Consider the following 14,295-nt stretch of genomic DNA (forward strand, 5'->3'; position numbering starts at 1 on the left):
AAGTCCATTAAAACAACAAAAAATAATCCCCTTAATGATTTGAATAGTGTAGGTAGCTAAGAGCATGGAAAAGAGACGACTCCACCTGCCCCATGGTTTTCATGTGGACTGGAAAACAAAAAAAAGGTGTTTATGTGAATGAAGTGTAGGAAAAACTTTAAACACTTCTTGTGATCTGCTCATGGGGACAGAGAGGTCTGGCTGTGCCACACTTCCCTGGGGCCTGTGGGGAGCTGGGCTGTGCTGAGGGGCCTCAGCCACCCCAGTGCCACCTCAGGGACCCCAGTGCCACCTCAGGGACCCCAGTGCCACCTCAGCCACCCCAGTGCCACCTCAGCCACCCCAGTGCCACCCCTGCCCTGCCACAACTCCCTGCCCTGGCACACAGGTGGAGGTGAGGGCAGCAAGAGGAGGAGGATGTCCCAGGAGAGAGGTTGTTGCCCCTACAAGATGCTACACAAAGTACAGAACCAAGCAGACATCTTAAGGCAAACAAGGCACAGATTTACTGGGTTAACTCATGGGGCAGATGATTAAGTGGTGACGAACCTGAGCGTCCACTTGCCATGGTGGTTGGATTGGGGGTGGGTTTCCAGCAGAGGGATCCCAGCATAGGATGCTCTGCACAGCAACCCGTGCACACAACTCCACAGGAACAGCACACGCCCAGATACACTGTGACTAAGAGCCAAAAGTAACAACTACAAAAATAACAACAGTAATGAGTGGAATTGCCACAGGATCAGGAGTTGAGAATCAGGCAGTTGCCTGGGATGGTGCTTGCAAAGCAGGCAGGCACCCAGCACCTCTCTGAGAGCACCAAATGCTTCCCGTGCCCCTACATCTTGCCCTGGAAGGGCTGGTTGGGTGTAAATCCCTTCCAAGGGATTTGAGTCTGGCTGCAGCCTCAGCCCTGGCAAATGCTTTTGGAGTTGGGATCTGCAGGAGGTGGAGGGCTCTGGCATGCACTGCTCACGTAAGAGACCTTCCTCCCTCCCTGTGCCCCAGCACCCACTGCTTCAGTGCCACGGCTTATTTTCAGTTTATCTGCCAACAACTTTCACTAGGAAAAAAACCCAGAGGCCCCCAAGACATTCCTGTATGAACACCTTGTTTCTAAGTGGAATTTAGATTAGCAATAGAAATCCAATACTTTGATTTTCTGATGCTTCCTTCAGCATTACTTCTGCAGTACAGCTCTGCTTGCAGGCTGCTGCAACACCTGCCCCAGAGCACTTTGAGTTTAAAAACTTCCAAAAAGACTTTTTAATCAAAGGAGAATTTTAGGTTTTTTTTAAAAATTTTAAATGTTTTTAAACCAAAACTGCTCTCTGATCTCCCTGAAGTAAAAAACTGACTTACAGAACATGTAACTCACTTCTCCCCACAGTTTCCTCCTACATGGCATGTTTTAAGCCAAAAGCTTTTGCATGCCCTAAAAATTACATTAAGAAGCCCAAACAGATGTGATTATCTACAAATAAACACCACAAACCAAAGCAATAAGTATAGATGATGCTTCCAAAAGCTTAATCATTTGCTGTCTCCCTGCAACTTTGCATTTAAATGTCACACCAAGTATCATCTCATCTATCTCAGTATGACAGGGTTGGCTGCCCCCCGGGCCAGCTGCCAGGAGCCAGCACTCACTGCACCATCCCACCTTTGGGAAATGTGATGCAACTTGCAAATTCTCCTTCACCTGGCTCCATCCTATCTGTGTAGTTTGATTTTTGCAGGAAAAGCGAATTGCTGGAGTGTGCCTTTCCCTCCAGCTGCAGTGGCTGAAGGAAGGGGGATGGCTCCAGCACAGGGCAGCATCCACTATTTGTGAACCCAACCACTGATTCAAGAGATACTGCATGTGCTGATGCTACACACTGCACTGTGACCCACATTTGGGCTTTTTTTCATGTTATGTCTTATTTAATTTCTCTGTCACCTTCTGAAAGTAAGGAACAGCACAAATGGCCTGGAAAACATGTGGTGGTTTCTCCATGAACATTTGGTAAAAGAGGCAGCTGGAATAGTGTTGGAAATGAGAAAATGGTTAGAAGGGTCATCTAAAAATCAGACCCTCAAGAAGAACCTGAAGTTATTTATATCACCTCAGTTAAAGCATCCACAGGACCTCCTGAGTTCTGACATTGTTTCTAATGCCATGATTCCATCCTGCCTCTCCACAAACCCTCCCCCTGCCACAGGGGTGAATTTGGCTGCCAGAGCAAAGGTGGGGAGGTGACGCAGTTGCCTCCCTCTGCTCAGACTGCCAGGGAGGGGCAGCTGAGCACCAGGAGGCTGTGAGGGAAGGAAAGGCACCCGGGAGGAGCAGATGCCCTTCCTGCCAGCAGTGCCAGGTCCTGTCCCCACCCTGAGCTGGGGTGGCCAAAGCAGCCAGAGGGGGAACTGCCAACTGCCACAGTGATGGCCCAGCACCAAGATAAAGCTACTGCCTGTTTAACTGGGGAGGCACAGATTCAGCCCAGTTGAAGTTATGGACTGGCATTCCCCTATTTCCTACAGAGCCAGGGAAGAGAAGGGGAGGCTGCCACAGGGAGCTGTGCCCCTCAAATCTGACAACAGTTGGTCATACCTCTTTCTTTCCACTGATTTCATCAATTCCATCCATGTCCACCAAGGCCATCCCATGCTGGTGGTGGTCAGGGCTCCAGCCAACCCCACTGCTCTCCATTTGTGTGTGATGATTGTGGCATCCAACCTTGGCTCTGCTGCTGGGGGAAAAAAAAAAAGGAAAAAAGAAAAAAAAAAAAAAGAAGGAAGAAAGCCATGACTTTGGACATAGAACAAATTCCACAATTTCTTGGTTTGATAGCACTGAGGGTCTTTTCAGCTGGCTTCTCCATTTTCTGGTGTCATCATCCACAGATGGAGGAATGGAAAGTCCCAGCCAACACCAGCCCAGTGTGCAGCATCACCCTCCAGGCTCTCCTGCTCATGGAGGCAAGAGGAGGGTGAGACACCTGAATTAACCACTTGGATCATTCTTCTGAATTGGTTGGGACCAACGTGGGGTGGCTTAAATCAGTCATGAAGGACACGGGGTGGTGAAGCACTGTGGGCACACACCTCTGGCTGCAGCTGGAAGCAAAACCAGCCCTTCCATGACAAGGAGACCCAGTTCAGGCTGGGCTCACACACCCGGGGCTCTGTGCCCACCCTGGCCAGCAGCCTGGGCTCAGGGATGTGGTGTCCCAGCTCTGTGTGTCCCAGTCCCCCTGGGAAGGACAGCTGGGCCGAGCAGGAGCCTCAGCAGGAGTTCCTCTGGTTCCCGCAGGGGTGACACCGATGGCTCTGTCCCCTCTCCCAGTCCCCTCTCAGCACTGTTTCTCAGAACTGGTCTCCACTTTCTAGCCACCATTTCCCACCCCACAACCCCAATGACACAGGTCAGCTTTTCCCCCCAGCAGGCTCCTGACCCCACATCAACAGTTTGGGGAACGATGGGATCTCCCTGGGGGAGGTGACACAAGCTCTCCATGCACAGTTTGCAGGTGGGGTGTTCCCAGCCATGGGGTCCCCACTCCTCACAGCCCCCACAGCCCTGTGACCCTGCTGGGACCACGGTGCCATTGCCAGACCCCAAAGCACAGCAGTGGAACCTTTCCTGGGGCCATGGTGCCTCCTGCTCCAGCAGTTTGGCTCAGGGGACACGGGCTTTGGGACAGGCAGGCACACACACACTGTGCTGAGCTGCCCCGGGCACACACCAGCCCCTCCACCTCCCTTCTGATGCCATGGGAATCCTCCAGCCTCCTGCCTGGCTCTGACCCAGCCTTTTGAATTCAGTGACTGGGAACCATCACCATCTTTTTTTCCCCAGGAAAACCAATTTTTTCAGGCTAATACAAGCCATGAATGGCAAGTGCTGCAGTCCTGTCACTGTACCTTAGGTCAGTGGTCATCCCATACGGAAAGAATGCAGGGAAGTAGGAAGAGGTTTGTTTGAAATACGAAGTTCAGACTTCCTCGGGCTCTGTGACACGTCGACTTCACTGAAAATTTGGAAAAAAAATATTAATTTATAAAATGTAGAAACATTTAAATTCAACAATTTACACTATTTATAAGCCCCTAAGCAGGTACCAGGTGAAGTCAGGCTCCCCTGCAAGGGGTTTGCAGGACCAGGGGGGAGCTGGTGCCAGCAGAACCACGAGGTGCTGCTTCACCTGTGTGTGCAGGAGCACATGGCAAAAGGACAATCTGACAATTGTCATTTGTCAAATTCCCACTGACCACACAGTTCAGCCATGGTGGGAAATCATTATGGGTTTGTGTCTGTTCTGCCCAAGAAAGTGGTGGTTTGAATTCCTGAGCTACTGTTGGTTTTCTGATGTCCCCTGGGATGGCAAGGGGTGGTGTGGGATGGCATGGGGTGGTGTGGGATGGCATGGGGTGGTGTGGGATGGTATGGGGTGGCAAGGGGTGGTGTGGGACCCTGAGCTGGGCACCGCAGGAGCCGTCCTTGCACACTGGGATTTGTGCGACAGAGCCGAGGAAGTCCTGGTTGAAACCAAACACCCACATGCCAGAAAACCCCCCAGCTACTTCTTCCTTTACATGCAAGAGCATTTTTTTTTATCTTTGCAGATGTTTAACATCTTGATAAAAGTTTTGAGGTTTTCTTTTCTTTCCAATCTTTGGCTGTGTGAGCTTGCTGGGGCTCCTGCCCTGGTGGCCAAAGGACACGAATTCTTCTGACAAACAGTTCAGCTCTTCCTCTCCAAGAGCAGCCATGTGCCAGCTCAGGGAAGAAGGGGCCTTGCAGGAGGAGAGATCCAGGTACTTGCTGGGTTCACATCAACTCCCTTGAGACACCAACACCCAGGGCAGGAGCCTGGCAGGCATCCAGCCATGCACATCCCAGAGCCAGCCCTCAGCATAACTGTTTGTCTTGATCATCGTGGAGACCAGGAAAGCCCCCCTGGGTATTTCTCTGCACATAAGATTATGCCTTGACTTTACCCACAGCTTGCAATGGGCCTGGTTCAGTCCTGCCCCTGTTCATGGTTTCCCACAAGCAGCATGTCACAAACACACTCGATAGTAAATAGATCCTCTGACATCAAAGAGAAATTCTTGACTTCTCATCCCAGTATCTCCTCATCCATCAGTGAGGTGATTAAAATCTGCATGTAGCTGAATAACAGATAACATTATTCAACGGATAGAGAAGTGTCCCATCATTACGTAATGTCCTTCTTTGGGGTGTCACTTTCCACTGCCAGCAGCACAGGAAGACACCTATATTTGGCAGTCAATGGAGACACGGGTCCTTCTCCACACTATAAAAATGGGTCTGTGTCGAGCAGGAGGCAGAGGCCGTGGCCAGCCAGCCCAGGCAGCGCTCGGACAGCGGTGACAGGATGCTCCCCTCACTGAAGGCAGCTGTTGCTCTCCTGTCCCTGCTCCAGCTCATCTCTTCCACGTCTGTGACTCACCCGCGCAAGCAGATGCTGCTGGAGATCATCAACCAAGTGCAACACTTCAACAGAGCAGTGAAGGTAAATATGCTGCCCCTGCTGCCCTTGCTCTGCTCACCCACCACGGGAGCTTCCCCGGTGATGATGATGATGATGGTCCTCGATGTCCCACGGTGTCCAAGGCCAGGCACTCCTGCCTGGGCCTGCAGGAGCCCTTCCCATTCCCCCAGTCCACTCCATTCCACCTCCAGCCTGGGGCACCCTGGCCCATCTCAGCCAAGACTTGGTGTGATCAGCACTTGACTTGGTGGCACAAGCAGCTGCTGGGGTCAGGTCAGCTGAAGTTTTCCACCTGACATTTGGCACATTGCAGGAAAAAACGTTGAGGAACAAGAAAACTGCTGTGGCAGGGTGACCGAGGCAGCCTGGGATGTGGGCATGGTGGCCTGGGGCAGTGTGAGCTCCCAGGAAGTCCCTGCTCTGCTCCCACTGAGCACCCAGGGACCCTCCTGCTCCTTCCCAAATAGCTGCTGGCAAGTGCTGTGCCAGCCCAGGTCCTGTGTGCAGGAGCCTGTTTGGAACTATTTGCTGAAAGATGGAGCTCAGTGGTGGTACCACCAAGGGTGCTGGAGAGGGATGGAGACACAGTGCCCTTCCTGGTGGAGGGCACAGCTGGTGACTCCTCGGGGATGGTCTCATCATGATGGTCTTGTAATGACGATTCTCTCTTGTGTCACCTCTCCAGGTCCCCTGCAATGACACCCGAGTGGCACAGGTCTCCTTCACCAGCCCAAAGGTAAAACACCCATGGAGAGACAGGCAGAAAAGGCAGTTATAATAAACCCAGACACAGGCAGTGCCCCCCTCCCCACGGGACACAGCCCGTGCAGCTGGGGCAGCTTTGTTGGTCACCCGAGAGCTGCTCGGGTGCCAGCACTGGGGCGAGGCTGTGCCTCCATCCCACAGCTCTGTCCCCCGCCCCGGGGCACAGCCCAGGGCCCGGGTCACTGCAGGGGCTGCGACTGCAGCTGTGACATGGGAGCAGGTTGGGAAGTCGCTGTGAAACCTCCTGCCAGTCCTGGATAAGTAGCTTCAACTTAAACCAGCTTGGTGGCTTGAGCCGTTCCCCTCCGTGTCCCGCAGCTGTCGGAGGGGGAGCTGCTGTGCCAGGCTGCCGAGGCGCTCGCCAGGGTCACCCGCTGCAAGGACTACGAGCCGCTGGTCACCAACCTGCGGGGGCTGCAGGGCAGGAAGGTAAGGAGGGGCTGCACCCCGGCCCAGGGCCCGCTCCCGGGGTCCCGAGGGCTCATCACACCGGCACTGCCTCTCCTGGGTGGGGCCAGAGCGGGCACTGCAGGATAACCTCCTCTGCCTCCACGGGAGGAGGGTGACAGTCCCCGCCAGCCCCGCCACCCCGAGCAGTGGCCGTGGGGGTCACATCGGTGGCCAAGGGCGGTCACACCGGTGGCCAAGGGCGGTCACACCGCGGGGCACGTGTTCTGAGCAAAGGACAAACCCCCAATCTCCCGGGGCAGCATCCTCGCCGCTCTGAATGATTTATGTGGCGATGGAGGCAAGCAAACCGCCTGCCTGGGCTGGAAGCCTGGCTACCCACAGTCCCTGCTGCCAAATCCCGCTGCCAGCTCTAATGTATTTACACTTTTCCTTCCCCAGAACTGCCGCCTGAGCATTGACACCGAGATCTACCTGCGCCACTTCTTGCCAGCGCTGGGGAACTTCACGCAGGGGGTGTACCGGCGTTTCAGAGCATCGGCTGCGCAGCGACACGGCACCGCTGCCACCCCAGGGCTGCCGCTGCTGGGAGCTCGAAAATAGGGTTTGCAGAGCGGTTTGTTATTTTGCTCCTCGTTGCATGCACTTCCTCAGCCCTGCCCCAGCCCTCCTAAACCCAACCCAACCCAACCCTCACAGCACCTCCCGGAGTGTCCGCCGGGCACCCGGGGCCGCTCGGCTGCCGTGGGAAATGTGCCCTGCCCGGCAGGCACCTGACACGTCCCAAACTTCCCACCCCAGTGCCCCGTGTTCGATGTCACTCAGCCTCAGCAGGAGAGGTCTCGTTTGGACGAGGCTGCCCTTTGCCCTCCCTGGCAGCCCCGCGGCTCGTCCCGCTGGGATGGACCCTCCGTCCCCGGGAGGGGTGTGATCACCTGGGAGGGATGTGGGAGCGTTTGCCCAGCGCGGAGGAGCAGAGCATCCTGGAGAGCATCCTGGACCGGCTGCCGGGAGCCCGAGCTCTTAACTCATTCATCTTCTCCTGCAGCACCTACCAAAACCAAAACCAGATTATCTGCTTCCTGTTCCCCTTAATGAAGAGAGGTTTCTTCACAATCATCTTCTCTTCCTAAAAAGATCAAAATCTAATCTGAAATGATGCATTTTTCACTAACGTGTTGCTACAACAGCTGAGGGGGGGACGACTCCTGGGAGCAGAGCCGGGGAAGTGCAGCTTTCGAGAGCAAAAGCTGGGAGGGGAAACGGGGGGGGGGGGTTGGAACTGTTACTGCAACTTCAGTGTGTCTCTTCTATTGTCAGTGGCTTTTAAGTTATTAATAGTGAAGACAGGAGAGTCTGTAGCAGAACTTTGGATCTAATGGGTGCTCATCAGCATCATATTTCGGGATTTTATTTATTATTATATGTTATTTAAATAACTTATTTTTATAATGTGTAATTTAAAGATTCAAGACCAAAAAGTCCTGTTTGTTTAAAGCTTTTCTTTGCTTGGAACCCAAAATAAAAAGGAAAAGCAGTATTCAGGCTTTCAGGTAATTTATAGTTCTGGGGAATAGTCATATTTAAAATACTGCTACCTCATTTTAGGGAACAGCAACAAATAAACATGTGCTGATTCATAATTTATTTTTCTTCTCTCTATTTAAAACATTTGTATTATGAGAGTTAATATATACAAATTATCACGTATTAGAATGTCTTCATTTTATTATTTTTTTCATACCAACTGTGCACTGATGTTCTTAAAGTGTCTCAGGGCTTAAGCAATAAATGACTGAAAAAGGACCTCTCGGTGCCCGTGGTTTATGTGTTGATTCCCTCTTACCTTCAGCAGATAATGAGCACTGGGAGGTGCTGCCTCCTGGGTCAGTCAGCACAGGGGGATGGGGTGGGGAATGCTGGCCTGTTTGGGGCAATGTGCAGCAAATTTCCCCAGTCTGCCACTGAGAAAAAGGCTTCAAGAAAGCAAAAAGCATCAAAGAACCCACCTGACTTGTGGTACAGGAAATCCAGAGGGAAGGGAAGGGCTGGAGGAGGAAGGATGGGAGCCCTTGTTTGGGAAGAGGGCCACGGTGGAGGGGGTGTGTTGGGGGCAGGCTGTGGTCTGGGGGCAGGGGGGGCTGGAAGAGGAGCCAGTGGGTGCAAAGTGGAGCTGCAGGCAGGGAAAGGTTTGTCTGATGGGCCATGGAAGGGATGGGGCTGGCTCATGGACCAGAGCCTGCCTGGGGCCAGCAGCACAGGAACACATGTGAGAAATAAATCCACAAAATAACTGCTGGAAATTGTTATAAATGTAGGAAATGGCTCTAAATGTGTGTGATGGGGGCTCAACAGCATCCTTGGGATTTGCTGTGAGTAAATCCCAGCACTATGAGCAGCAGGCACAGCAGCAGGAATGCATGGGCAGAGCAGAACATCCCTGGTGCCAGCAGTCCCCCCTGACAGCCTGGCAACCCCCCCCAGCCCTGTCTCAGGGCTGCCCCACACTCACTCCAGTGCAGGCCAGCGAGGGCAAAGCTGAGCTCCTGGCTGTGGCTTTTGCTGGGCCTGGGCTCCAGCACAGGGGTCTGGTGCTGGGGGCCTGGGCAGGATCGTCGTGGGATGGGAAATGCTCCAAATCAGAGCCCAAGGAGAGAAAGGTGAAGGAGGAAAGCTGAGGACACATTTCTGAATCAAGCACCTTCCTTTGGTGGGAAAATGGGCACGTTCATCCCTGGATGGTGGCTGGGACAGAGGCACAGCCAGGACTCCAGAAACAGTGGGGACCCCCCTGGGGCTGGAGCTGTCCCTGCAGTGAGTGATGGGGCCATCACTGCCATCGGCTGCATCCCACCCTAGGGAAAGGGCATGGGAATTTTTTCCTTCACTTCTATGTTGGATTGACCCTTGATGGACATCAGAGTCCCACCAAAGCCACTGTGTCACCCTCAGCTGGGCAGTGGGGAGAATACAATGAAAGGCTTGTGGGTTGGGATAAGGACAGAGAGAGAACACTCAGCACTTACTGTCACAGGCAGAACAGATTCAACCTGGGTAAAAAATAATTAATTAAAATTATTGCCAATCAAATCAGAGTAGGACAATGAGAAATAAAAACTGAATCTTAAAACACCTTCGTCCCACTTCTTCCCAGGCTTAACTTCACCCCTGATTTTCTCTCCCTCCTCCTCTCACAGTTTCTCTAGCTGTGTTTTACAGGGTTTTTCCCATTCCAAAAAACGTTATCCCTGAGGCACTGCCAATGTTTCCCATGGGTTCAGCCTTGTCCAGCAGTGGGTCCCTCTTGGAGCCACTGGCATTGGCTCCACCAGGCACAGGGAAGCTTCCAGCAGCTTCTCACAGAACCCATCTCTGTAGCCTCCCACTTCCAAAACCCTGCCACACAAACCCAGCACGGCTGGTGACTTTCCCATCACACAGTGATGCAGTTTTCCACCATGATTCAGCCTGAGTAGCTCAAAGGTTAAATTTTTCTGTGATTTGAGCATTTTCTGTTCACTTACTCCGGTTTAGAGCACCCCACCATGATCACTGGGGAAATCACTGTGTTTGCAGAATGGGGCTACTGCCTCCATCCCCTTCTCCAGCATCACTGTCAGGCAGGGATTCTCCCACCACCACTCATCCCAGAGCAGTGGGATCTCTCTGGGCACCCTGGTGAGGACTCACCATCTATGGAGGCCAGGGATGCAGTGCTGCAGCCAGAGCTCCCTCATCTGCTCTCCAACACAAGTAGGGCAGGTAGGAAATGGCCCAGCTCCATGGGCAAATCCCTCACAAAGGTCTTTCTGAGTCAGTGGCTTCATCTCACTTCATCTGGGACCTGTCAGAATTAAACAAACAACATCACTCTCAGTGTGGCTGCTCCTGGATTCATCGAGTGCTCACAAGATGCTTATCAAGCATCTGATGGCGAGTTGCTGTTTGAGTTAGAAAAAGCCCTATTAGTTATTACAAAACTCCAAAGTTTCCCAGCTGAGTCTCTCAGGGTGATTTCTGGGGTAGCACTGGGGGGCTGGTGGAGCCCATCAGCCAAAGGCTCAGGCTGTTCCCTGAGCAGGGCAGGATGGACAGGGCAGCCTCCAGCTCCCCGGGATGCTGGAGCTGGAGCAGAGCCACACAACGTTTCCCCAGCACTGACACCCCAGAACTACCCTCGTCAGCTCCCTGTCCCTTGCCCACACCCTCACAGGGGGTCACGCTGTTTTAGGGGCCCTGTCTGCTCAGGAGGGCCCCCAGCTCCCCACCACCCCCCCTGGGTGATGCCCTGCTCCTGCCCGGGTGGGTTTTGTCCCTCCATGGCTCTGCCACACTTTCTGTTCCTTCCTGGATTAAGAAACCCAGTGACAAATATCCTGCAGATGAAGGATGCTTTGCACGCTCTGGAGATATTCAAATGAAATGTGATGGAAGGACTTAGAGGATACTGAGAGGAAAACAAAAAGCAAAGCTCCCTTACTAGAGTGTAATGGGCTCCCCAGTTCAGCCACTTCCAACTCGTGATGTAGAGAAAGCCTTGGGATATGGAGAAATGGAGAATCCCCAGAGCAGGCAGCTTTACACACTCTTGTGTGTGACCTGACTCCCACCACCCTTATCTCACCGTGGAAATTTCCTACATTGAAACATCATGCAAGATCAGAAGAAAATTTTGACTTGCACAAAAAAGACCTGTTGTCCTAATTGGGAGCAACTTTGGAAAGTGCAGATAAGTGAAAATAAGTTTTTCCCTCCGATTCAGCAATCTGTACAGCCATAAATTGAGGTGCTCCCTCCAAAAATACACACACAGGTACAGATCACCAAAATATCCAGAGACTGTGAGCTGAGACAATGCAGGCCATGAGCATCCTGGGCCGGGTCCTGCTCCCCCTCCTGGCGCTGTTGGCCTGCCAGGGTGACGTGGTGACTTCATGGACACACACACTGCGGACCAACATGCTGAAGGAGAGCATCAGGCTGCTGCACCAGCTCCAGCAGACAGAGGTAGGGCTGGTTGGGGCTTTACCTGCCGAGGGGAGGGACAGGGAGGTTCAGCAGGCTCGGGGAGAGTGATGAGGACTCTGAGGGAGGTGCTGAGCACGGGGCTGGCAGTGCTGGCAGTGTGTCTGTGTGTGCACGTGTCAGGATGGGCCAGGGCAGCACTGCCTCCAGCCTGACTGCTCCTCTCCTTTGTGTCTTGGTAAAGGTTTCCTGTAACGAGATGAAAGTGACAAATATTTTTGCAGACAATAAGGTAAGAAAGAAAAGCTAACTTGTCCTTGTTCAAAAATAATCATACAGCCCTGATGGGTACTGGGAGAGGATGCTGGGGGCAGAGGACAGCACAGGGCAGTCAGAGGCAGGTGGGAAGCCCAGGATCGCCCCTGTTCTGGTGTGGTGCTGTGGAGGAGCAAGGAGCCCACTGTGAGCCCCCAGGATCAGTGCTGGGCCACCCAGTTGGTCCTCACTGCTCCTGGTGCCCTGCACAGGTGCCCTCATCTTCCCAACCCATCTCTACCTCCCCAAAGCAGCATCGGCTTCTGGTCTGGGCCAGGGGGAGGGATGGGCCTGTGCTTGAGCAGGCTTGGGGGCTTCAGCTTTTCCAAAAGGAAGAGAGGGTCGTGTCCCTGTGCCTTGGAGTGCTGTCCCTGCCCAGACACCCCTGAGCACTGGTCACACACACTGTCCCTCCTGAGCCCCTTATCTGGGGACAGCTCTTCAGTCAGCATGAGATTTAATAGCAGATAGTAGAGCCTCTTTGTGCTCTGAAAACTGCTGCCTAAGCCCAGCTCCCAGCCCCAGAGTTCCTGTTTTCACAGCAAGCCCATGGCCTCACCTCGTGCTGCACCGGCGGGTGGGATCCAAGGGCTGCAGCTGCCTTCCTTCCCTGGGGGCTGGGGCTGAGCACCCCTCAGGGGGTCCCCACACCCCTCCTGCCACAGGGACTGGCCCTGGGAGTGAGGAGAGGTGCCCAAAATGCTGCACAGCACCACGTCCCCAGACCTGTCGCTGCCCAGAGGGCCGGTTTGGTCACTGGTCTGAAGCTGCTGTTGGGGTGAAAGCTGAGGAGATGGAGCAGGCAGAGCTCTCAGGGACATGCCCGTGAGGGAGCACTGGGATCATCCCCCAGGGAAGAAAGTCAAGTATTTTTCTTATTGCCACCAGCACCTCACTTTTTAGCTCCTCATCTTCCACGTGTCTCTGCTACAGGACTTCTCTAAGCCCCCAGTGAAGGCAACCTCTTCCCAGGCACTTCTGTTATTCCTGTAGCACCTCTGCCTGCTCAAACCAGCTTCACTTCCAGGGAATTCCCAGGGAGCAGCTCCCCGAGCTCAGGATCCCACACCTGCAGCAGGAGCAGTGGTCACTGCTGTGCCACCCTCCGTCACAGCTTCTGCCAGGGGCTGACGGCACCCTCAGCAGGACAGGGATGGGAGCAGAGCCTGCTGTGCACAGATGGGGCCAGGAAGCTTCAGGGAGGTTTTGGCATCTCAAACTGCACTTTGCACCTGTAGAACAGAAATATATTATTTGCAGGATGGCGTTTTGTTGTGGTTTTTTTCACTAATGAAACTGTAACTGTACTAAAGTTTCTTTCTCCCCAGGCAGGTGACACCATGGAGATCTTGTGCAAAGCTGCCACAGTGGCTTGGCAAGGTCGGAGCTGCCACAGGTCCCTCGAGGGCATTTATGACAACCTGCTGGGCCTGCTCCGGGGGAACAGGATGGAGCACAAGGTGAGGCACAGTCCCCCTGCACTGCTCCCACTCTCCAGCTTCTCCCTCGGTCACTGCTTTTGTTTTACTCTCCCACCACCATTAAGGGCTCAGCCCAGGCTGCAGAACCCAATCCCTCCCCAGCAAGCTTCCTAACAGCCCCTTCTTCCCATTCCAGGCGCCGTGTCCTGTGGCAGCAGGCAGCACCACCTCACTGAAAAATTTCCTCAAGGAATTACACCAAGTCCTTCAAGAACAATACAAGAGTCAGAAGTGAAAAAGCACAAACTGTTCGTTTATAAGCTATGAGTCTATTTTTCAAAGATTATTTATAATAATTCTTTAAATAAATGTATTTTTGGACTAAATTTTCTGGCATTGCATAGGATGCTACAGAAGGCAACAGTTAAGAGAGTTCCAAGTTCACAGGCACTGGGGTGATGCTGTAAGGAGTTGCCAAAGAATCTGTCCTGCTGTGGGATTAAGGCTCATGCTAACATGAGGAACACAGGTCTAAGCAGAGGGAGACCAAGAGAAGGCAGATGGGAGAAGCCAGGTCACAAATGGGACCTGCACTGAAAGCTGTGAACCCAGAAAGATGCCAGGTCTGGAGCTAAGCAAGCCCTTAATTCTCCTTGCACTTTACCTGGGGGTGGTTAAAGTCCCTCCAGCACCGGGACTGGAGCCGGGCAGGTATTTAGGTGTCCACCACTTGGCAACTAGTTTTGGCACCGCATGGGAGGGCACTGGGCAGTGCCAGGGCTGTGCAGGGCTTGGTCTGTGCTGAGGAGCTGCAGCGTTTGCAGGCACAGCATGGGGGCTCCAGGCACTGAGCCCAGCACAAGGGGAGCACAGTGGGACAGGGGCTGTTCCCGCAGGTGAACTAACCCCGGGCACAGCAC

General features: G+C 53.4%; 1 protein-coding gene across 1 annotated transcript; it reads left to right on the forward strand.

Annotated features, from left to right (window-relative positions):
* The first annotated feature begins 11,528 nt into the window (after window positions 1–11,528).
* IL4 (interleukin 4) lies at window positions 11,529–13,670 on the forward strand. The gene is made up of 4 exons (XM_032703381.1): window positions 11,529–11,681; window positions 11,884–11,931; window positions 13,283–13,414; window positions 13,572–13,670. The coding sequence occupies exons 1-4, from the start codon at window positions 11,529–11,531 to the stop codon at window positions 13,668–13,670; spliced, it is 432 nt and encodes a 143-aa protein (XP_032559272.1).
* Window positions 13,671–14,295: the final 625 nt, after the last annotated feature.

Source organism: Chiroxiphia lanceolata, chromosome 15 (genome assembly GCF_009829145.1).
Source record: "Chiroxiphia lanceolata isolate bChiLan1 chromosome 15, bChiLan1.pri, whole genome shotgun sequence".
Classification (NCBI taxonomy): Eukaryota; Metazoa; Chordata; class Aves; order Passeriformes; family Pipridae; genus Chiroxiphia; species Chiroxiphia lanceolata.

Bases quoted from the DNA above. Each gene is read 5' to 3' on its own strand.
- IL4 (XM_032703381.1), top strand. From the start codon at position 11,529: ATGCAGGCCATGAGCATCCTGGGCCGGGTCCTGCTCCCCCTCCTGGCG. The intron at 11,682-11,883 runs GTAGGGCTGGTT...GTCTTGGTAAAG, and splicing joins ACCAGCTCCAGCAGACAGAG to GTTTCCTGTAACGAGATGAA. The intron at 13,415-13,571 runs GTGAGGCACAGT...TTCCCATTCCAG, and splicing joins GGAACAGGATGGAGCACAAG to GCGCCGTGTCCTGTGGCAGC.